Genomic DNA, 24785 nt, shown 5'->3' on the forward strand with positions numbered 1-24785 from the left:
ATTATATTGCTCCTGAGATGTATTTTAGACAACGATTTGAGTGACTTATAAAACGGTTTAAATCGGTTATGAGCCGGTAATCAACAAATTATGAACCAATAAGTAACTTTCCTCCGAAAATCAACTTTAATACAATTAAAACTATTTTAAGGGATCTTTTAAGTGATTTATGACTTAGTTTAAATCGATTGAAAACTTTTCTTAGGCAAAATATTAATTTTAATATGCTTACAAAAATTTATAAAATTAGTTTTAAGCTACCGTTTTAGTGCATAAAAAAGAGGCCTTAATTCTAAAAAAATTGAATCTTTATCCTTTCCAATCGGTCAATAAGGGTTTTGTTATCTATCCCGCCGATTCGAAAAAATCGTTGAAATGAAAAGTGTAAAAAACACGCTTCAAAATTTTTGATACTCGTTCCTTTGCTTTCGTCATTGCGTCAGTTAAATCAGCATTTGTCGTAACTTTATTTTTGCGATTTTGAGATCTATACATATTTAGAATCGGCGTAATTTTGTTTATTAAACGCACTTGAGAAAATGAAACTTTTATAAGCCCAATATAAAAATTACTTTAAACAAAAATTATCGTAAGTGTAAGTGCCCTTAATTATGAAAAATTTACTAGAATTTGTCGTAACTTCCATTTTTGAGGAAGTTACGACAAATTTCCATATAAAATTTTCAGTAATCAGCATTTGCCGTAACTTCTTTTGCTCGTTTGCGTGGCTTGTAATTTGCAGCAAAAATATAATATTTCTCATTAAAACGTTTACAAACTCTTCCAAGTATCCAAAGACAGTGTGAATAATGCAGCATTAAATCATTTTAATTCAATATTTGTGTGAAAAAAAGTAAGAAAAAATCCCTGCCCATCTGTTATTAATTCAAAACAAAACAAGCGGTACGACACACAAAATTTATTCAATAAAATTTATGAAATAAAAGCTTTTAGGGACAGGGATAAGAGTTTAATTGATTAATTAGGCAAATAAAGGCGCTTATTCTCACTAGAGTCATTGAAATTGATATAATGCAATTTTAAAAATTGTCGTAACTTCCAAGATCTCCATACCATCGTTGCAGTTGACTTTGCACGTTTTTTCGTTGTTTTTCAACTTTACCCTCAAAAATTGGACAGTTAATGTGAAAGGAGGGGTGTGAATGGGTAAAATTATTTGTATTCAGTTGTTAATGAATGGATTTTGTGCCACTAACATTAATTTTACAAAATTTTACTATGTTAAAAAAAAATCAAGAAAAAAGGCTTGCACTTGGGATAAGGTGCGGGTGACTTTGCACTTTTTAATAAATACTAAAAAAATCAACAATTACTGATAATAAACGACAATGAAGATCTTAACATCTAAGGGTAAGATGCACGAGATCTACAAGATGACGTAGTCGCCATCTTGATTTTACGCTTCTGTCCGCCATTTTGAATAACTGTCAAACCCTAAAACTCGTCCGATTGGGTTGAAATTTTAGTATGTTGTAGCTGATGTCAAGACCTTTCCAAAACGTGTCAATGTTCCAGTCTACGTCAGATACAGAGATACAGAGGCTCAAAGTTTAAAATTTTGTAATACAGTGCTGTCTCTCTATACTCTATATCTATATCCACAGTTTGGGTACTTTTTTGACAGTTCTCTCTCTGAATATGCACGACTTTTTTGAAATTCCCAACGGTTTTTTTCTTTCTTTTAATAAATTATCATTTTTTTTTATCGTTCCAGAATTTCCCGTGTTATTTTAAATATAATATGAGACAGAAAAAATAAAATTAAGAAAATTAGAAACAAGAAAAATTAGTTACGAAGAAAATAATTTTCTTTATTACTTTGTCAAAATGTAAACAAATTGATTTTGAATGCAACCGACACAAAAGCTGTGCATATAGAGAGTGTGCATATAGAGAGACAGCACTGTACTCATATTTCAGCCGTCTTTATTTTTTAATCTTCAATATTTGAAACCTAAACGAAATGCCTGAGTAACCATTAAAAATGGTTATTTATATATTTATTTACTCTAACATAATTAAAAAAAATAAACGAAAATTGCATATAATTAATTTTTATTTTTCATCTTTGCGAAAACAGTTTTTAAGATTCTCAAATAATGCGCTGTTATAAACAAAAACATTACTTTTCTTTTTGTTTTGTTTGTTAGATCTCATCGCCTAACGATGGCGCTGTCTTTTTTGTGATGATTTTGATAAAAGAGGCTCCCTGTAATTCTGTATTCATGAAAATGTCAAAATTTTGAACATGGAGCCCCTATATCCAGACAATCACTTGACTTAGGTCGGATTTTATATATATTTTCTGAAAAGGCCTTGACATCAGCTAGAACATACTAAAATTTCAGCTCAATCGGATGAGATTTTTGTTTTGACAGTTATTCAAAATGGCGGACAGAAACGTCAAATCAAGATGGCGACCATATCATCTTGTAGATCTCGGTCATCTTATCTTAAGTTCCCATAAAATTGGATAATTTTCAGACAAATACTTCTATAATAAAGCTTTAGAAAGACCATTAATGCAATTTTATAATATAAATCATGCGTTCTTAGGAAGATAATTGGGAAAAAAATATTTTAAAAAAATAATGAACAAAATCGAAGTGGATCATTCTAGCCAGATAAATTTAAATTGGATTTGGGCAATTTACTACTCTGAAATTGATTTTGGAATTGCACCTCCAGATAACTTTCGGAGCCGTTTTTTGACAAAAAACCTATAATTTGCATTTCGTTGACTATTACTGAAACTAAAAGAGTCCTTTTGGCGATCATTGCACCTTACTTGGTACATAATATATCCCTATATACTTTGATATGGTAGACCGGATCAGCGAAGACCATCAATAAGTGCTAGAATTTATGAAAGTCTTACGGACAGCAGAGTGCAAAGTCACCCGCAACGACGGTACATTGGAAGTTACGGCTTTATAAACGAGGGAAGTTACGATAAAATCCTATTGTGTTTCATCGGACATATATCTCAATGTCTCTGCTTTTAAATAATTTTATAAAGATTTTCTTGAGTTAACTTACAGTATATTAGTGCCACTTTCATTATTTTGCCTTAAAAGTATCGCATTCGGGGCTCATTTTTAAGGAAAATAAGGCTGAACTGAAAATTTCGTCTCCTAAAAAGTTGTCAAAAGGAAGTTACGACAAATGCTTATTTAACTGACGTGTATCTTAAAAAATACTCGGAATTGGTTTCTAAAATTTTATGATATATTCTTAGGTAGTTTATCTACAAATTAAGCAATAAAAAATTATTTTTTGACCATCTAATTTGGGATACCCCCTTAACTGTTCCAAAAGTGCCTAGTTTCATTCTCAAAAATACATTGCAGACCTCCAAGAAATACCAGTTGTCTTGATTAAAAATCTCTCTGATCGTAAACCCATCTGGGCTTATCATTGACTTTTACCTGGCGAAGGTATTTCATCATGGCTCTTTGGCATCGGGGACTTTGTGTGTGGATAAACAACCTGTTGAACCGGTTCCATAGATACTCTATCACAGAATGTCTCTGCAATTTTTGACAATCCTTCAGTGAATCCACGTGGAAAACCAATAACTTTCTATTTGTAAAGAAAACTACAAAGATTTTCCCGCTAAAATTTCTCATCCTTCCTTCTAGTGAAAAACAATTTTCTTTTTTTTTCATTTTCGGACTTTTGATGTTTTCTGTGAATTTTCCAAATCACCCTGTGGTAGGCGTTTCACTCTTTTTGAAATCTCATTGACTGAAAGACAAGAACAAGATGTGCTTGGGTTAGTTTTAGTAGCCGAGAGTAGCAGCGCATTTACAGAAAAAGCCTCAGTTCTGGAATTTCGATGAATCTGCCTCAGTTTGAGTTGAACCGTTGCAGGAGTACCATCGCACTCATTCTTATCCAAAAAAACCAGTGTGGATCTTTACTTTTTTCCTGGGTAGCCTCACCTGAGTTTCTGACCAGATTATACCCATCAAACATCTCGGCAAATCCACCGTATAGCGATCAAAGTAATTGAATGCGAAAGTTTTTTGGAAAAAAGTGTCTCTGATCGTGATCAAGTGAAAACCAGCCATTAAGGCGTGAGACAGTGAGGAGGCGAGAGAGATTAAAAGACAAGATAGATCGCTCGCGGATGGAAAAATGCGTTTATAATTGGTGCAATTGGTGTTAGAAAGACCCCCAAAGTGCAGACAAAGTGTCACGAAATCCAGGGAAAAGGTCATGAGTTTGGGACTTAAAATGAATTCAGTGTTGATCTCATTAGTGATCCTCCTTATCATACGGCTGACCCTGGCCAGCCTATCAGGGATCTACGTGGACAATGGCGTAGACCAAACTGTGTTGCATCGCACCCTCACCCAGGATGACCAACAGGAAGTCGAACATGAAATTCTTGAGCTTCTGGGACTTCCGGATCGCCCAAGAAGGCGTCACATTCACCCCTCGCTCAGGTAGTAATTTTTATCGTACCTTCAGGCATTCTAAATTTTTATTAGTAATCCAATTAAACCTGTGCAGCTGAGATAATTAAATCAAATCGATTGAATTAACCATATGCGTGCAAAATAATTCTAAGAGATCTTAAGAATCAAAGTTCACTCCTATCAAACTGAGTTGATACCAGGGTTCTATTCAAATTTCTAGATATGATAAGGATTGTAAGACATGCATTTTGTGATTCAGTTCTGCAGCGCTTTATTCTTATTGTACAACCCATAGAAATAAAAATACATTAAAGACATGATTCAGTAATAAATTTTGCTGGAAATAAGAATTACAATATCAGTCCGAAAATCCTTTTCTTTTCTTGTAATTTGCAATCGAATTTCGGTCAACTTGAGCCAATTTCTGGGTCACTTCAAAATTTGTCCAAAGTCTAATAAAATGCGTAAACTGTTTAAACTTCAAACCCATTCACACTTTTCCTAGGATTGCAAGACCTATCAAATGAGTTTATACTTAGCCTGGTATTCTGAGATACGCTCTCTCAAGCTAATTAACTGTTGACCTTGAAAAATCCTTGGAAGAAATTAAGCAAAACTATTTTAGTTTACAGACGAATTATACGTCTTATCAATCTCCAAAATAGTTTTTTGTTGATCAAAATGAATTTTTAACTCCACTGAGAAAAAAGAGAGTGCGATTGACTTTTTTTCCTCGTAACTTTAACACTTTTTAGGTATTAAAATATATCAACATTTTTTAATGTTAATTTTACACCTTTTAAAGGGTAAAATTAACATGAAAAAGGGTTAATTTAACCTCTAATACACCTAAAAAGGGTAATATTTACACCGATTTTGGATCAATACTTGGATTTTAATATTTACACCGATTTTGGATCAATGAAATACTGCAGGGTAAAATTAACATTTCCTGAAAGTTATTTTAACTTTTTCGGATTTCTCTCAGTGTGGCCACAATTTATTTTTTATAGACTCATATATTTTTAACTGCTCGAACTCCAAGAGAGAGCAGTTTCCACAATCTACTATTTTATTCAAATTCTCAATATCCTGACTGCTAAACGGTAAGAGATATTGACTTCCAGTCTTCGGTGAATTATTCATTATATATTGGAGGACCTAATTTTCAACGGATTTGGTTAAAGGACATTTTTGAAAGATCTTTTAATTGTGAACCCGACTGTATCGGTCACAATTGGAAGTGAATCGGTTAAGTAACGGTAATAACGCTAAATTAAAAAAAATCTGTTTTTTTAAAAAAAAAATGATTTTTTTACAAAACAATTTCTTTTGCTGACGAAATTAAATTTCAGCTTCTGATTTTGAATGAAAAAGTGATCAGTTTTAAATTGTTACTAATTAAATTTACTGATAGGAATTGCTCTTTTACTGACAAAAATTGACGATTTTCAGTACAACAATGATTCTTATACTGTCCAAGTTTGCTTATTTTTCTGAAAAATATAACAACTTAGAATATTTACTGACTAAATTTACTATTTTACTGACTAAACTTTATTTATTTAGAGGAATGCTTTCATGCCTTGCACATACTCCGGTTTTGTACACTTCATATTTTTCCCAAACTCCTCTAATGAATCTGATCTTCTAATACTACATTTTAATAGCTAGTCTTAAGTCACACATTTTCTAAAAAAAATTGGCCAGATAGGAATATTGAAAAAATATGAAGTATTCGAAGCCAGAAAGCCCTGCCCTATTAACGAAATTTCCTTTTATGCTGACCCGTTTGCCATATTTTAATTGTTTCTGATCATTTTTACTGAAATACTGACAATTCTGCTGCAATCCATTTTTAATATCCATATTTTTTTAAATAGTAAATTTTTCTCATTTTTCTAATAAAATACAAAATCAGTCATAATTAGAGGAAAGTACTCTCCCTTCGAACGTTCATACCTTCGAATATTGTGAATTTTCTTTTAGTTTTCCTACACACAACAAGAGACTTGCATATTTCTAATAAAAATATTAATTGGCTTATCATCAATTGTTAAGAAAATCGTTGTAAATCTCTTAAGAAAAACAAAAGAAATTCATATTATTCGAAGGCATGAACGTTCGAAGGGAGAGCACTTTCACCTACTTATTTTGAGTGTTTTGAAAAAGACTTCTGCTCGCTTGGTATATGAGCACAAGAGTTTTTGTGTTATGGTGTCTACACACTAGTAGAAATTTTCGTCAAAAATGGCATTTTTTTAAAAATTCTGACGTTTCTGCCTACAAAGATAGGGGAAATTTTCATTAAAAAGTAGTTTTTTAAAGAAATTTCTACTAATGTGTAAACGCCTTAGCACAGACTGGCAACAATTAGAACCAGTTACTTACTTTTTAAAATAATTAATTACAAAGTTCCTTGTCCTTGTAACAGATTTGTAGGATTTATTAGAATATAAAAAAAAAATAGAAAAATATTCTTAGTAAAGCGAACTTTAAGAATAAGAGCTTTAATAGCTCCGGCACATCTTTCAGATCAGGAAAATTTCATAAAATCCAAATTCACATCCCATGCTTTTTTTTTTAAAAAAAAAAATTGCATATGTCTATCCTACTCTTTCGTGCTCTTCTTCTTCTTTCGCACATCACACCAAATCAAATTTATTCCAGTCCAATATCGAGATCGAAATAGTGGAATAGACGTATGCAAATTTTTTAAGAAAGAAAGGGACGTGAATTTTGTTTTCATGAAATTTTACGGATCTAAAATGTGTGCTGGAGGCATTAGGATCCATTTTAGAAATGTCAATTTAGTTTAAAATAATTTCTGATCAGTTTTTTATGCAATTTATCCAAATAAATTAACCCTCTAACGTCTAACGGGTAAGATCGCCTCCAGGCGGTCTTCACAAAAATCACATTTACACCGACAATAAAGGTTTCATTTATTTAAAAGTGCTATAGTGTCCTCGGTAATAGTCTTATAAACATCTCTTGAAAGTTTGAACTCATTTTGACTCTTCGTTTTGTTGCTATTCCCAGTTTTGTGTGACAGGTCAGAGAAAAAGCAACAAAAAATATTTGTGCAAAAATACTCATTTCCAATTTCCATAAAACTACCGATTTAAAATTATCTAACTAAAATAAATTTATTTTTACTGAAAGATATGTCATTCTACTTTGTATATTTTATTTAAAAAAATTGAAAAAACTAAAAATGTGAATTTTAGAAGCAAAAAAAGTTTCAAATTTTTTTTAATATTTTCTCACCTAGCGCCTATAAAAAAGATAGTGAAGAATGGATGGTATTTTCGGCTTTATTGGATCATAATTATCATAGAAAACAATGATTTGGAACTTTTTTCGCATATTAAAGAAAACACCGTTAGAGGGTTAAATGTTTTATAAAATAATTTAAATTCTGTTCATCAATCTGGAAATTCTCTGATTAAAAATGTTAATCAATTCCTTTGTTAAATATCACAAACTATTTTTTAATTGGCGAAAATGTTTAATTAAATACAGGACAATTTCTTGTAACAATTTTTTTTTAATATTTGTTTTCATAAATTATACTCCCACTTTCCTTCAAAATTAATTTTGAGCTTACAAGTTTTTCTTAGTTTGAAAACAAAATTTTGAATTGATTTAAAAATCGAGTAATATTTAAATTAAATCTCCATTCTATGGAATTATCAACTCTTTCGATAAATTTTGGGAGGCAAAGGAGTGAAAATTGGCAATTAAATAGAACAGAAGGAATTATTCTGAGAAAAGATTGAATATTATGCATGTGAGAGTGTCTTTTTCCCGAGAAGATGCCAATGAAGCAAACATTGAACGGTGATTTTCCAAAAAGAAACACCCGATGGGTTCACGTTGAGAAAATTGTTTATATTACGTACTCACGAGCGTCTTGAAGCTGGAAATTCTAAACATGAAATAAATTCTCGTGTGAAATGTAAACATGAAGGCGCTTTTTTAGAGTATTTTCCCAAGTTGGAGGGTGATCAATTAAACTTGACTGGCGTTTGATCGGGACTTGTTATATCCTCTTTGGCAGAAAATCCGCACCGCAGTTTCTCATGGATGTCTACCGACGCCTCAGTGAGGAGGGCGAACGGGGCAACTCGAGAACGGCCCGCAGCACTGATGAATTCGACAATCTCATCACGGATCAGGATCAAATGGCCATCGACCAGAGCGACATAATCATGACATTCTTGAACAAGAGTGAGTCCTATATGCACATTCCAAATTCTCAGGCTTTCATCATCTTGCCCTTGTGTCTCCGAGCGCCGGCGCTTGTGTGTGTGCGGGAGGTCAAGAATTTTTACCTGTGCTTCTTAGAAGAGAGCTGCACGAAAGGCAAGGTAGAGAGAGAACACCTAATTGATAATAATGATGCTTCTATTTCAAGACCACCACGTCTCGGAGGTGCGTCATGAGCGTGGTCGCCGGCTATGGTTCGATGTTTCAGAGGTGGCCCGAGACTCTACCCTCATGATGGCAGAGCTGAGAATCTACCAGAAGCCCGGCAAATGGAAGGGTACCAGCAAAACCTTTACCATTACCGTTCACACAATCATCCGACTAAACGGTCAGAAAGAACTTCAAGTACTCTCATCAGTGAATACAACTGCAGACTACTTTGGATGGCTTGAGATGAACGTGACAGACGGATTAGCTATGTGGACAGCTGATCCTGCCCAAAATAAGGGTCTCTACATCAGCGCTCACTCCACTGATCGACCAGACCATGAAGTCAAGCTTGAAGATATTGGATTAGTGAACACAAAGGGAGATGATGAGTATCAACCTTTCATGGTGGGCTTCTTCAAAGGACAAGAAATCATCCAACCCACTCGTCATACGCGACGCATCAAGAGAAGTCCTTCCAAGAGAAGTCACAGAAGGAAGAGTGAAAATCGCCATCCCCTAATAGATACTAGGCCCAATTATGATCACAAGAGTTGCCAAATTCAAACTCTCTACGTCAGCTTCAAAGATCTGCAATGGCAGGTAAATATCCTGAAAGAAAAGATTTAACACGTTTTTTTGTTAAAAATTTGTCAAAAGGATATTCAAATTTGAAAAATTTTGTTCAATTGAACACCCTTTCCACAAACTTTTAACAAACATAATTACAAAACTTTATTCAAAATTAAGATTCTGACATTTTATTATTAAGAAACTCTAAAACTAATTAGCAATTTTTAAAATAATTTTTAAAGAAAAAAGAATTTTCAAATTTAAAAGAATTTTCAAATTCTTAGACTAATTTTTACACAAAAAATACGACAAATCACAAATGATTTGTAAAATCTGTTTTTATAATTTTCTCTGCTGAGAGGAAAACTTTGAGGGACAATTAAAGAAAAATACTCAGCCAATTTCTGGTCAGCTTTAGGAAATATCAGAATTTTTAAATGTAAAATGCAAATTTCAAAAGTTTTAGATAAACAAAAACCTTTTAGAAACACTAAAATCATATAAATATTTAAGAACGTAAATTTGAGTTCTATAATTTCTTTAGTTTTTATAGAATAGGGATAAATCTTTTTATTAGTTCCTCCTACATGATATTCAAGACAATTAAAAAAAATATATGTATATATATGTATATATATATATATATATATATATATATATATATATATATATCTATAACATTAAAAATAATTGAAGAATACAAAGATTTAAATTACCAGAACATTTTCACACGAGAAAAGCGTCTTTACTATATCCTTTGAAAGGACTTTTGCTGAATTTATGAGTTTTCCAAAAAGCCTAAAAATACATTTAAATCGGAATAAAAATGGATTTGTAGTGAACTATTTATAAAAAACAAGTTACAAAAAATTAAAATTCCAAAAAAAGAATTAGGAGAGCTTTGGAAAAGCTTTTAATCATATTTAAGCTCGAACATAGCTGAAATGTTGTCTTGAAGAGTGTTTAACCCTTTAAGGACGATGGGCCACCGGTGTCTTAAATTTTTTTTTCTTACGACCTTTAACTCTTTCGTCTCTTTTGGGACTGTCGTACCCAAAGAAGCATATAAATGTTCTGTGAAAAACAATGTTTTTTAATTATTCAGAACTGATAAAAATCCGATTCTTGTGGATGATTACAAACTATAAGGATGTCCAAATGTGAGATATTTTTTATAGGACCTCAATTAATTCCTGAGCTTAGATATTTTTGATTAAAAATTGTGAAATTGGCTTGCAGCATATGCTGCGGTCCGGAAAGAGTTAAGGACGAGAAGTTCAAAAATTGGACGTCTGAAAAAATCACTTTTTCTGATTTTTAGAGCAAAACATAGCTTTAGAAGACTATAGAAAAATTTCATTTTTGTGTCACCGGTGACCAAATAGTCCTTAAAGGGTTAGAGGACGATTAACCCACATCTTGCCCAAAAAGTAATCAAAATCGGTTAAGTATTTGTTAAAGGTTTTGGCAGATTTTTGAATGAAACTTTACAGAACTTTTACGTTTCTATAAGAAGGCATTTTCCATTAAATTTTTACTCAATTTCCCAACATTTTCCTTAAGAAGAAGTTTTCTTGATGTCTTTAGGAAGCTTTCAGCTCACGAAATCTATAAGGTTAATCAAAATTAAGTTTAAAATATATTTTAAAACTCATAAAATAATTTTTTTTTATCGAAATTTCCATCAAGAAAAGCCTATCTTTTAGAAATGTGTTAGAGAATTTTAGATGGAAATGTTCTCGTCTTTATGACTTTATAGCTTGAAAGAGAATTTCAAAGAAAAATAGGTGTGATTATGAAGGAATCACATCTAATTCAAACTCCTTTTAATACCTCTTTTTCCTTAAGGCAAAAAGAAAAGCTAATATTCACCCTTATTAATACTAATAAAAAGTTTAACAGCTATTCGAAGTCGAACACTCAGAAAAATAAACAAGTAAAACTTACTCGAATCGATGTTAAATTAACTCTTTTTCGTTGTGATTTTCGATTAACTATATTTTAGAATTAATTCTACTTCTATTTAGGTGTAATATTCAGAAGAGTTGTATCAACTTTTTTGTTCTAAAATTTACATGACAAAAGACTATAAATAACTCTTTTTAAGAGTGAAAATAACTCTTTTTAAGAGTTAATATAACTCGTATTAAGAGCTAAATAATTCTTTAATAGAATAAAGATAACTCTTTTTCAAATATGAAAGTGGATAGATTTAGCAATTTTATGTTTTCTTTTATGTTACCATTTCCATTATTATTTTTTTATTCTTGATGTCAAGTTCCCCATATTCCGAGATATCACATATGATGCACTGCACATGTCTGCATTAAACACTGTTAGGAATATTTCTAATTGAAGTTCCATATGAACTTTGTTACACGAAAATCTTCTTGACTGAAGTATATTCCTAAAACGAAAACATTTAAGCACATACTTCAGTCGAGATGAAATTTACATCGAAAAAGAATAATAATTACATCGATATCCGACGAGATAATTCAACTCGCAATTAGAGTAATTTTAACTTGATTTTAATTTGACTATGAGTCTTAAATAAGTTCAGATTCATTTAGATTGGATAAATTTTTTGTGATTTTTTCTAGAAAACTCTTGTTCCTTGCATTCGAAAAACATTTCTATGAAGAATAATCTTCCAAAAATTTTCCACTAAAATACCAACTAACAAAATTTCAAATTACTAAAATCCTGGCTACATCCTTGAGTTTTATAATTAGAGATTTATCCTAGTATCTAAAACGTAATTACGTCTAGGGCATTTCGCAATAAACTAAAATTCCCGTTGAAAATAGTGACGAAAAGTACTGAAAGAAGAATTAGTGAGGAAAATGATTTTTTCAATGAGCTTATTCAAAAATATTCGGGAAAGCTCCTAGATATATAGATATACTGCTTTAAAGCGTCTACATTAGGAGAATTTACCTAAGCGTAAAATAAGTTCAATTTAAATAACGAATACGTATTCTAATTCGTTTAATTTTGTAAGGAATTGTTTATGAGAATATTTCAATCTTTTATAGAAGTATAAGTTTGTCATGAATATAAGTTCCTCTTATGTTTAAAGAAAATGTATTTAATGCTGTACACTTTCTCTTATGAAAAAATTGCATTCACTGTATGATATTATCGAAAATTCCATTGATATCATGACTCTCTATACCTCTACCATTATTATGATTGAGTTCATTAGTTTTATCATTGAGATGTGCGTGATTTTAAGCGTATTAACCGTTTTATGATGCAGATGTCCGTGATTTTAAGCTCATTAACCGTTTTATCATTGAACTTTGCGTAATTTTAAGCGCATTAACTGTTTTATCATTGAGCTGTGCATAATTTTAAGCGCATTCTCCGTTTTATGATTGAGCTGTGCGTGATTTTAAGCACAATCTCAACCGTTTTACGATTAAGCTGTGCGTGATTTTAAGCGTAATCTGAAGCGTTTTATGTTTAGGCTGTTCCTGTTTTTAAGCGCAATCCGAACGGTTTTGTGATTGGTCTGTGCGTGTTATTTTACACACAACTAAGGTCGTTCATGCTGAGGCAGTTGGGATTTTATATATATAATATTAACCTTTTTCTGTATGCTTAAGGAGTGCGCGTTTTCTAAAATCGATCTTTGGAAATATAAGCTTAAGGGTTCTGTATCTAAAATTAACCGGAAAAGTTTATATAATTAATCCTGCCAAGCTTCTAAAATTAAGTCTTAAGTTTCTAAAATCAATCCAGAAGGTTTCTTGATTTGATTCTGTAAATTTTTTATAAACTATCGTACAATTTCTAAAATCAATCCCAAATGTACTAGAACTCAGGCAGCACTTATACATAGCTTTAAGTATTACTTTCTTATATCAGGGAAAGATTTGGATCATAAAAATGTCATAAAATGTAAAATATCATTTGTCACATTTTACAAAGAAAGTGAAAAATTAAGAGAACATATTTTTAAATTTCAAATACTGAAATAAGATTGGTTGTTATTAAGTGTTGTATTAAACTACTTCAAAATTAACAGACATTCTTTAATTTCTTTTTAAATCGTATTCGATCCATCGACTGGTTTTATATTTATCTGTTATTGGCTCAAAATAAAAACATACTAAATTTATTTTAAGTAAATCCAAAATCTTAATCTAGAAAGCAAGTTGTGAGATAAACGCGTTTGAAGTTTTCTTGAAGCTCTCTTGCCATACTGCGAGTTTGACTTATTAAAGCTGTCATTTTGTTTTTTGTTCAAAAATATTGCTTTAAGCAATAAAACAGTGCATTTTTAAAAGGTCCTACTATTAAGCAACTCGAAAATTCAATTGAAAATTGAAGTCAGATCCTAATAAAAAATAAATTTCCAATAGATAAAGGTTTTTATGTCAAAGTTCTACAAAACACTCTTATTTGGCTAAAAAATAAATTAATAAATGCAAATTTTTCTTGCATATTTTATGATTTTTTGTACATTTTTATGTCGCATATTTTGAAGATTTTTTTTGCATATTTTGGCCAGCTCTAGTGATCAGTCTATGGTCAAACTGATAGGCCGGGATGGGTGCCCAGTAATGGTCCCCGTGCCATTTTAACCCCATGTTGAAGAAGGAATCGACCGGGTTGTTGGTTTCGATGATATGGTAGATAATTAGTAACAATAATAATCCGGTGATAGTCGGATGGGAAAGTTCAGGCCAGAATAAAAAAAACTTTTCTTCCCCCTTGACTTTTCTTCACATTTACGACTACCGAAGAAGGTGCATAGGGCACCGAAAGCTCTGGAAAGAAAAATCTTTTATTCTGGGCTGAACTTTCCCATCCGACGATCACCGGATTATTGTTGTTAATAAAAATTTTTACGTCGGTTCCTTACCCTAGTGGTAGATAACTTATGATAGATAAATGATAGTTGTTTGAGGGCCAGATTGATTGAAACCCGATTGGGAATAACCTTCCGCCTATTCTGGTGCACTAGTGAATTATTATAATTACAAGGTTGTACTTTATCTAAAGCCTTTATATCGAAACACAAGTCTGTAATCTCAAGTTATTGAACGAAGGCAAATTTTTGCATTGCCGGGCATTATGGAATTAGCCCGTTCATCAAACTTGCAAATACTTCCAAGAAATAAATCTAACCCAACCCAAGAAAGAATGAAAGATATTTTGCATTCGAACAATAGCTTCGTATTCTACAGATAAAAATTGTTCTAGAAATATTCATTAATACACATACTCTGAAAAATAATTTGGTCCAAAGTTATAGTTACTAAGCAACATATATTTTAAGACCGATCATTCTTTTATTCATTAATGTTTTTTTTTTATTTTAATAACTCAGATCTACAAAAATTGAGACATTTATTTTTTATTTTTTTTAATCTTGCAAATGATACGCTTAGAACAAAACTGTCTATTTTAATAAGGAAATACATATTACATAGACTGTTCACTGAGAAAAAAAGAGGGTGCGATTAACTTTTTTCCTCAGAACTTTAACATTTTTTAGGTGTAAAAATATTTATATCAACATTTTTTAATGTTAATTTTATACCTTTTTAAAGGTAAAATTGTCATGAAAAAGGGTAACTTTAACCCCTAATATATCTGAAAAGGGTAATATTTACACCGATTTTAGATCACTGCACTGCATGGTAAAATTAACATTTCCGGAATGTTATTTTAACTTTTTCGGATTTCTCCGATTTCTCTCAGTGTTTTTACTCCTAGTAACTTTTTTTGGTAGTTCTATACGACTTTTCCTATAAGAATGTGATTTTAATTTCAGGATTGGATTATCGCACCGGAAGGTTATGGTGCTTTTTATTGCAGTGGTGAGTGCAACTTCCCCCTCAATGCTCACATGAATGCAACAAATCATGCCATTGTACAAACTCTCGTTCATCTTATGTATCCCTCAAAGGTAGGATCTCGGATTTCTCAGCCATTGTACAGAAGACTAACGCCACTCCCGATTGAATTTCAGGTGCCAAAACCTTGCTGTGCTCCAACGAAACTGAGCCCAATCTCTGTGCTCTATTTCCTGGATGAGTCGAATGTGAATCTCAAGAAATACAAGAATATGGTAGTGAAGAGCTGTGGATGTCACTAAAAATGCAAAGAGCATGTCTCTTGAACTGGAAAAAATTTATTTTAGAGATACTAATGACGTAAGCTTAATTCTGTAAATACAGTAAATTTAATACGATCTTTGTCAGTTAATTGGGAGACTCATGACTTTGAGAAGGGGTGATTTAATGTTTGGAAACTCGATGAATGGCTCTTTTTTACCTAAATCCTCATAAGGAATTACAAAGTCATCCACAAAGCCCACTTTCTTGGCAACTGCTTGAGATGTTGAACTTGTGAATTGAGTTGATGTTACGTGGAAACCTACAGCCTTACCAAGAGGAACACGAGCCTTGAGAATCTCTCCAGCTATTCCCATTCCACGGAATTTTGGGAAGACATAGAGTCCCCAGGCACTCATGTACTTATCCACGGAATATTTACCAAAGATATCAGCTTGCTTCATTGCAAATTCTGCTGCAATCTGAAGATCTAGAACTGCAGCATCCTAGAACAAATTCGACACGTTCGAAACTATATTGCTGTTGGAAATTAGCACTTTATGGATTTCTTACAGTTCCTTCGGGAAGTTCAATTTTATCATCATACTTTGTTACTGGATCCAACACATTTATTCCAACGATCTCATCAGATCCTTCTGGTACACAAATTAGTGTTAGTTTTCTTTCGATCATTTCTCTATAGTAAATACGTGCCAAGGCCATGGAGCTTGGATCTTTGCTGATTTCTGCATGGCAAAAAAAGCACAATCATTCTCAATTTTCTACCATCAACCCTGATTAAGGTTAATCCCTCACCTTTGGACTGACACATTTCCTCTTCGCTGAGAAAGTGTTCAATCATAATATTTTCTGCCTCGTCGAAACGATCTTCGGGTAAATCCTTTATCTGGAAGGCGCATGTTTCTCCCGTCTTAGGATGTTTGATCTGAAAAGTGGTCCAAACGGCGGGAAAATCGATATTTGAAGGACGCGTCCAATTGTTGGACATCTTTTGGCGGACTCACTACTAATACTAACGCTGAATACTCCAACTGCCAGTGGAGGGAATTAATCGTCGACACACAACGAATTGAGTCTGCGCGAGCTCAAGGCATAAAGTCAAGAGGTTTATCATCCGAATAAATTAGTATCATTAATATTAATTTATAATATTCCTAATACGTACTTTCTAAAAATCATATGGACTTATAGCGTCCTATTAGGTCAAGGAGATCACGTAAAAAGTTCCGAGCTGTTTTAAGCTTTATTTTAAAGATGTAATTAAATAGTTACGATTGTCCTAATTAGATCAAATATGCACCGTTTTGTTTGATAACTTTCATTCCACGATTGAAGAAGCTCTCGTCCTCCACATTGGTAAAAAAAAAACTAGACTAGCCCATTTTTGCAAGCCTTTTTTGAGGACAGTTTTGCACCATCAAGAAAATTTTGCAAATGCTTTAAAAGGTGATAAAATCACTTGGTGCCAGGTTTAGACTATATGGCGTCTTCTATACGTGGGGATTTCGAAATGCACCCCACTGTGCTATGCACCGGTGAGTCTCGGGAAATCTCCCCTAGTGGTTCATGCCTGAGATAAATTTTCTCCACCCTCTGTTATAAATTCTCCAAGTGTGCTCTAACTAAAATAGATAGTCTGGAAGACTCTCTATTTTATTTCGAAACGTTTCTAACGTCAATCACACAGTGTTTTACAATCATAGAATTTGTTAAAGAGTGATAAAGTTAATATTTATGCCTGGTGACGAACACTTCATAAGGAAGAGGAGATGAGACACCCATTCTCTATACCAAAACCGTCTTATCGCAGGATTTTATGCCAATATTGTCGCTAAATTAAAAAAAAATCCAAAGTTTTTATTTTTCTATAAATCAACTTTATTCTATTTATCTATTTCTTTATTTTTATTTAATGACGTCTAGTTAACAATTCGACCATATTAAGAAGATTAAACGATACATTCAGAAGAGAGATTAATACCGTGTCCCTATTTCACCTGCTTTTCGACTTTTGATAATTTGAAAATAGATCACGAGAAAAACATCTCTTGAAAAAAAAAGATTTGAAATCGGTTAAAATGTCAAAATATTTGAACATAAACAAATGGAGCTTTCTAAGAGGGAGATTTTAAATGCCAAAAGATAGGTAAAAATGCACCGGTCTAAAGCTCAGTGGGGGACTTTTGTGTCAAAATGGCGATTTCGAAATAAAATCCCCCCGTTTAGATGCTCCCTATACGGCTAGTGCGATAGAACTTCTCATCCAAGTTCTCAGAACTTCTGGCCTAAAACGGTGCTAGGCCACACGGGTCCCGGCCAAAATCCCGAAAGCCAAAGTCCCAAATGTTCAAAATCATGAAAAGGATGAAATTACATTGCGGGTAATGTGTAAAATAATTTAGGGTGGAGTAAGTACTTTTGGCCACTTTAAGGTTTCATGTGCTTTTAATTTTTTTAATTTTTTTTAAATAAAATGAAATTTTGTACAAAGATACCTTAAAGCCGTTTCATCTTAATAATCCAAAAGAATTCCCAAAAATGTTTGGATATTTTAGTGAAAAATACATTTTATGCAACTATGCATGTTTCAGTACTTTTGGCCACTTGTTCATAATAGAATTTTAATAAAATAACAGAAGAAATAGCTCTCGAAAACTTTCACAAATTCATAGCACAAGTCCTATTCTTATTTAAGACCAATTTTATGTGATTATTAGAGTATTTTAAACGACTTTTTGCACATTTTCTATTTGATGTAAAAATCAGTCAAAAGTAGAGATGGTAAAATTTCAGAAATTTCGCAACTGTCGCCACCTACTTTAAGCGGAAATTCATGAAATTTCTTGAAATTTGCCAACTCTAGTCAAAAGTCACGATTGTTTTTGCTTAAATCCGCGAGGTGCGCGACGTGTAAAATGTTTGGGAAAATGAATGGCCATAAGTACTTACACATCCGAAAAAAGTAAGCTCTTTTAGCCACATCCGATTTTCATTTAATTTGTTAGAAAATCTTTTTAAGGATGATATCACAATAAAATTTAGTTAATTAAGAAATAGACTTTCATTGAATAGCATCAAATATTTTCATCAAAAATATGAAATAATGCTAAACAATTTCTCTTAACATTAACAAGTTTCTTAAGAATCCCATTTTTTTTTAGTGATTGTCTACCTTGTCGAGAATTTCTTTCAATAACTTAGAATTAATCAAGTCGATACAAAATGAAATATGGTTTTCTGATTCGTTAGATTAGAGGTCACGAAATAAGACCCATTTTCCTGTTCTAATAAACTCATAATTGCCTTACAATGTGATTTCTCTTTAGGTGGCCAAAAGTGCTTACATGGCCAAAAGGGCTGACTCTACCCTACACAGAGAATTTCCCTTTACCTCCAGCAAGCGCGGGTGCAATCGTGAGAGCAGCTATGACACTTTTAAGAATTCGAGATTTTGGCTTTCGGGATTTTGACCGGGATCCGTGTGGTCTAGCACTGTCATGATGGAACACAACATCCTGGTCTATTGGCCAATTCTGTGCGCTTCTAATCAATTGCCTGATTAAATCTGATCAGTTGTTGACACCAGAGGTCCGAATTTAGCGTTTGACAATTAGGCAGCAGCTCATGGATGGATAATTCCTGTCGAATCCCCCTAACGACACAGCAAACCCATTTTGGCCACTAATCCGTGCTTGGCGATCATTTGGACCGGCTTAGACCACGATTTTTTCCCACTCTTGTTCTCGAATGTGAGCGATTTTTCATCACCAGTAACCATCTGTTTCAAAAATGAGTCGATTTCGTTGTGTTTGCGCAAATAATCGTAGACGTCATTTAGGTCCAAAAGGTTCTTTTACGATAATCCGATGAGATTTATTTATCATAAGATATTGCTCACTAAAGAAATCTTGCGAAAAGGGTTCAGAACTTTTTACTTCACCTAATATATTCGATTGATCCTAATTCTACCTATGAGATCGGTAATGGTAAGTCGGCGCTAGACGCAACAAAGCATAATCGAGGAGAAATATATAATTGAAATTGAATTGAATTGAAATACAAGTATACTGTTATGACTTATATTTCTTAATGTGCTAAAATTAACGCTTGAGTAATCTGAACATCAAGATCAAGATTTATGGTTTTTCTACTTCTAATTCTTTTCGAAGATTTTCGTGAAAACTTAATAATGTTTTTAGACTGCTCACAATTTGAAATTACCTCCCTAAAAGTATAAGTATCGCAATTTAATAAATTAATTAATAATAAAAAAAACTATTCCAATTGCTTACTTGTTGGTAGATAAGATATTTTAAATTGTATTAGTTACATATCAATTTTTCCATAAGCAGAACTTTCCTCTAAATTTGTCGATCGGTTTTACTGGAACATACGGCACTTTTTATGAGTATTTTTGTACAATATTGTAGATATGAAAAAATTATAAGTATACAATGACAAAATCACATTTCGTTCTCTGGCTATCGAAGAGTACACACTGTGTGGTCGGATAGAGCTTGATCGTATTCTTTCATATTTGAATTACATTCTGTTATTATTAATATTATTATTGGATTATTATTTTGAAGTATCTATATTTTTTGGGTTATTATTATTTATTTAGGGTATTTTTATTGGGTTTTTTTGGGCTTTTTTTGGAGCTGATTTGAAGTGGACAGCTCGAGAGCTAGTCGGTGACTGGATTAAGTCTAGTAGTAGTGGTGGGCACACATTTAAACGTGTGTTAATTATTAGGCTAAGAGGGGAGCGTCTATCCGTGTATCTACACACAAGTATCCGAGTATGGAGTTGAGTGGGGCTGCGAAGCCACCGGATCCTGGTGGTATTAGTGAGCCCACTGAAACTGATAATGGGATAACCGAGATCACACAATTAGGTGTAAATGAGATGGATGTTGTTGATAATCAGGGACAAATGCTTCTAAAGAGAGTGAGAAAGTATGGCGATAAAGCCCTCGGGCCTTATGTGGTGTATTTGAGAGGGAAGGAGAGGTACTCATTGAACGTGCCTAAGGTATCCGCGGAATTATTCAAAAAATATCAGTCCATCGATTTAATAGATCCTGTGAATAGGGATAAGTTGAGAATCCTTTTTAAGAACAAGAATGAAGCAAATGAATTGGCTAATAACAAATATTTTGGAGAAAGGTTTTTCGTTTACATTCCATCGGTTCAAGCTGAAATAAGTGGAAAGATCTTGATGAACGATTGTGCTGAAGTTGTGGAACTAGTGGGAGGATCTGCTTATGGCATTCTTGAAGGATCAGATGAGAAAATAAAAATTATCGAGGTTTCACGGTTGGTAAAGAAAGTATTGATCAATGGAGTGGAGAACATTAAACGGACCCCTTTCATCAGGGTGGTTTTCGAAGGGACAATACTTCCAGAATATGTTATTCTAAACAAGTTAAGAATCTCTGTAATTCCCTATGCCCCGAAAGTTATGCAATGTAGGACTTGTTTCAAACTGGGTCACTCTGAGTCTCATTGTGGAAATAGAAAACGATGTGATCGATGTGGCCTCATTCATGAAGAAGGAAAAAATACCTTCCCATGTGTTGAAGGATCTTTCCAGTGTCCTAATTGCAACAGAGTCTACAGGGATAAAAATCACACCTGCCCTAGAGTAGATGAAATCAAGGACAGAGTTATCGAAAAAATTATTGCGAGGAGAAACGAAGCAAAGTCCATATTATGGCGTAAGGATACATCAATTAATGTTGTAAAAAATAATGGATCGCAAAATTATAAAGAAAAGGGGAACTATAAGAAAGAATTTCCTAAAGTAGGATCTCAGAATAGGTTCAAAGGATTAGAGGTCGAAGATGATATTTCAAGTATTTTTGTATCAGATGAGGAAGAACCTTTTGAAGGAAACTCTCGGGGTAAGAAAGGTCCATTAAAAAGAAAGAGTAAGGATATGCTTGACGTAGAAGAAGAGAATGCTTGGTTCAAGTGGGCTTCTGACCATGACAAACTGTACGGGAAAAAGAATGCAAGGTTTAAGAGCCCTCCGAATACTCCTGAAGTAAAAAGAAAGGTGTCAGCACTTCAGAAAGACCAAAATAAACAGGAAAATCTAATTGATGGCTTTAATTGGAAAGAGATACTTTTATGGTGTATGAGCAAACTAGGTTTGAGCGAAGAAATTCTGAAAATGGTAAAAGAGGTAGTGTTGCCCTTATTGGAAAAAATCTGGCCGAAGCTTCTTAATTCACTTTTGGGTAATAATCATGGACAGTGAAAACTTAAGTAGACTCAGGATTCTCCAATGGAATGTTAATGGGATCCGCTCCAAACTCCAGGATATTATTTTATTGTGCGAAAGAGAAAAAAATTGATGTTGTTCTTTTGCAAGAGACTAAAGTAACCCCAAGGTGTCACGTAAGGATTCCGGGATTTAATCTTTTTAGAAATGATCGCACAGATAGGGGTGGGGGTGTTATGATAGGAGTTAAAAGTAATATATCGGCAACACGCATCAATATTCTAGATTCTGATGAGACGGCATGTGAAATAGTAGGTGCAGAGGTTAGGTGGCAAGAAAAGTGTTTTGGGTTGTTTTCTGTGTACATTCCAAATACTACTCAAATTAGAACAAATGACCTTAACCGCATTATGAGTACCGGAGGTAGAAATATACTGGTTGGTGGCGACTTTAACGCCCATGCAGAATTATGGGGCTCAAATACCACGAATTCTAGGGGAAGATCGGTACAGGGTTGGATTGAAGATAATGGATTGATAGTGCTTAATGATGGTAGACCGACAAGAATTGCATGCCCACCAAACACGAGTAGTGCAATTGATATTACCCTGGCCACTCCTAATTCTAGTATGTTTTGGAATTGGGCCCTTTTAGATGAATCTTTTGGCAGCGATCACATTCCCATAATCACTACCTTCAGAAATCCTAGGGTGAGAATCAGAAATGAAGAACACTTATATGAGACTCCCATTAGAGATGCACGGACAGACTGGAATAAATATAGACAAATTGTCACTAGATCCCTAAACAATTGCATGCATGAACAAAGTACTCATATTCAAAAGCTAGAGCAATTAGTAAAAGTTATGTGGGAAGCAGCAGTTTCAGCTCAAAGGGCAGTGAATAATTCTAATGGTTCTTCGACTAGGGATAAGGTATGGTTTGATGCGGAATGTTTGAATGTGTGGGAAGAGAGAAGACAGAAGTTTAGAAATTTTAGATCCTTGGGTACAAGAGAAGCTTTTTTAGCTTATAAAAAAGTAGATGCTAAGGCCAAAAACATGTTTCGGAGAAAACGTATTCAGAGTTGGAGAAAAAGATGTGAGGGATTCTCAAATTCCACATCTTTATGTGAACTTTGGAACATGGCAAGATCTTTCCGTGGAGAAAACAGAAGGCAAGGTGCTCCCATGGACAGTAACGTGTTAGAAGAATTTGCAGATAAGCTAGCTTCCTCCTACGTGAGTAAAGAGTTTCATCAAGAGGTTGAGAACATTAACCATTTAACAGGTTGGAACAATTTCTCTAAGCTTGAATTAATGACAGCTTTAAATAGTATCAAGAATAAAGCTGCTGGAGAGGATAGGATCACAGCGAGCCTTCTCAAGAATTTGCCGCCAGACGCATTGACAGTAATCTTGAATATTTTTAATGGGATTCTTGATACAACATTGATTCCAGAGTCATGGCTGGTATCGAAAATAATCGCGATAAAGAAACCAGACAAGGATGGGACGCATTGTGACCATTTTAGGCCAATATCTTTACTATCAACAGTACGTAAGCTCTTTGAAAAGATGATTTTGGGCAGACTGGAGTCGTGGGCAAAACAGTTTGACTTGGTTCCGAAATCCCAAATGGGATTTAGAAGCGGCGTAGGTACACAAAATTGTTTATCTAAACTGCACCTACAGATACAATTATCATGGGCAAAGAAAGAAATGCTAGGTTGCGTATTTTTAGACGTGAAGTCTGCATACGACAACGTGTTAATAGACATTCTATGCCGAGATCTTATTACCAGTGGTTTGCCATTAAAGGTAGCTGTTCTTCTTAGCCGACTCTTGTCAGAAAGAAATTTTAAATTTTATTGTAACAGAATGGTTCAGATGTTTAGGACAGGGTATAGAGGGTTGCCTCAAGGGTCGGTGTTGTCCCCCCTATGCTACAACCTTTATGTCCGTGAATTAGAATCAGTTATTCCGGATTCTTGTTTCATTCTGCAATACGCGGACGATATAGTTATAGGAATTATTCACGCAGATCCAGTAATCATTCAATCTACCCTATCTGGAGCTTGTAAAAATATTCAAACTTTCTTAGAAAGTAAAGGCCTAGCTCTATCAATCCCTAAATCTGCCTTTATGTTGTTTACTCGTAAACATAATCCACCGGACATTCAAATAGAGTGCGATCAAAGAGTGGTGCAAAGGGTAACGTCTTTCAAATACCTTGGGGTTGTTTTCGATGTGAAATGTCTCTGGGCGTCTCATATAAGACATATTATGGCTTCCTGTAGTAAAAGAATTAATTTTTTGAGGGCTGTATGTGGACAGAAATGGGGAGCTCATCCTTCGGTGCTTAGAATACTGTACATAACCACAGTAAGGTCAATACTGGAATATGGATGCATCGTATTCAGCACAGCAGCCAGGGGTCACTTATTAAAATTATACAGGATCCAATGGAGATGCCTCAGAGTGTGTCTTGGTCTCATGAAGTCTACCCATACATTAACAGTGGAAGTTTTGGCTGGGATATGTCCCTTGGAATTGCGATTCAACCTAATAATAGAAAGATTTCTAATCAGGGCAGCAGTACGGCAACCAGACCTCTGGACTGACATTGATCAATTGCAAAATATTAGAGTGCAACATTCTCTCACTATGCCTGTAACGGCGCTGAAGGAAATGGGATGGAGCTCTAGACTAGAACAGGAAAGACAGATAGAAGCAACGTCTTCAGAAATAATTAATGTTGAGGTTTCATTTAGTGTTTGGGAACAGCTCAGGGGATTCCCTAAAGATCTCTGGAGCACTGCCGCGGATGGGTTCGTAAGGGATCTTCTATACCAGGAGCGACACTCGCAATCCCGTGTCATATACACTGATGGGTCAAAATGTAGTCAGGGTGTTGGATCAGGAATATGGGATTCTACGACAGATGTACAAAGGTCTTTGCCTCTCAATCCCAATTCATCAAATTATACAGCTGAGGTAGTAGCAATCAAGTTAGCCTTGGAAACAGT

General features: G+C 33.8%; 2 protein-coding genes across 2 annotated transcripts; one reads left to right on the forward strand and one right to left on the reverse strand.

The window, feature by feature from the left end:
- The first annotated feature begins 3533 nt into the window (after positions 1 to 3533).
- On the forward strand, positions 3534 to 15645 carry LOC129807392 (protein 60A). The gene is made up of 5 exons (XM_055856625.1): positions 3534 to 4472; positions 8509 to 8678; positions 8866 to 9467; positions 15226 to 15360; positions 15424 to 15645. The coding sequence occupies exons 1-5, from the start codon at positions 4243 to 4245 to the stop codon at positions 15547 to 15549; spliced, it is 1263 nt and encodes a 420-aa protein (XP_055712600.1). The 5' UTR covers positions 3534 to 4242; the 3' UTR covers positions 15550 to 15645.
- On the reverse strand, positions 15570 to 17000 carry LOC129807393 (uncharacterized). Its single transcript, XM_055856626.1, has 3 exons — positions 16325 to 17000; positions 16082 to 16254; positions 15570 to 16014 (listed from the first exon to the last, which is right to left on the reverse strand). The coding sequence occupies exons 1-3, from the start codon at positions 16515 to 16517 to the stop codon at positions 15652 to 15654; spliced, it is 729 nt and encodes a 242-aa protein (XP_055712601.1). The 5' UTR covers positions 16518 to 17000; the 3' UTR covers positions 15570 to 15651.
- Between the last annotated feature and the right edge of the window lie 7785 nt (positions 17001 to 24785).

Source organism: Phlebotomus papatasi, chromosome 3, assembly GCF_024763615.1.
Source record: "Phlebotomus papatasi isolate M1 chromosome 3, Ppap_2.1, whole genome shotgun sequence".
NCBI classification, from domain to species: Eukaryota; Metazoa; Arthropoda; class Insecta; order Diptera; family Psychodidae; genus Phlebotomus; species Phlebotomus papatasi.

What these genes read in the sequence shown, in the direction of transcription:
- LOC129807392 (XM_055856625.1), top strand. Translation starts at nt 4,243, where the DNA reads ATGAGTTTGGGACTTAAAATGAATTCAGTGTTGATCTCATTAGTGATC. An exon ending in CATGACATTCTTGAACAAGA is followed by an intron (nt 8,679 to 8,865) that starts GTGAGTCCTATA and finishes TTCTATTTCAAG; the next exon opens with ACCACCACGTCTCGGAGGTG. An exon ending in ATCTTATGTATCCCTCAAAG is followed by an intron (nt 15,361 to 15,423) that starts GTAGGATCTCGG and finishes ATTGAATTTCAG; the next exon opens with GTGCCAAAACCTTGCTGTGC.
- LOC129807393 (XM_055856626.1), bottom strand. Translation starts at nt 16,517, where the DNA reads ATGTCCAACAATTGGACGCGTCCTTCAAATATCGATTTTCCCGCCGTT. An exon ending in GGAAATGTGTCAGTCCAAAG is followed by an intron (nt 16,255 to 16,324) that starts GTGAGGGATTAA and finishes TTTGCCATGCAG; the next exon opens with AAATCAGCAAAGATCCAAGC. An exon ending in TTGAACTTCCCGAAGGAACT is followed by an intron (nt 16,015 to 16,081) that starts GTAAGAAATCCA and finishes AATTTGTTCTAG; the next exon opens with GATGCTGCAGTTCTAGATCT.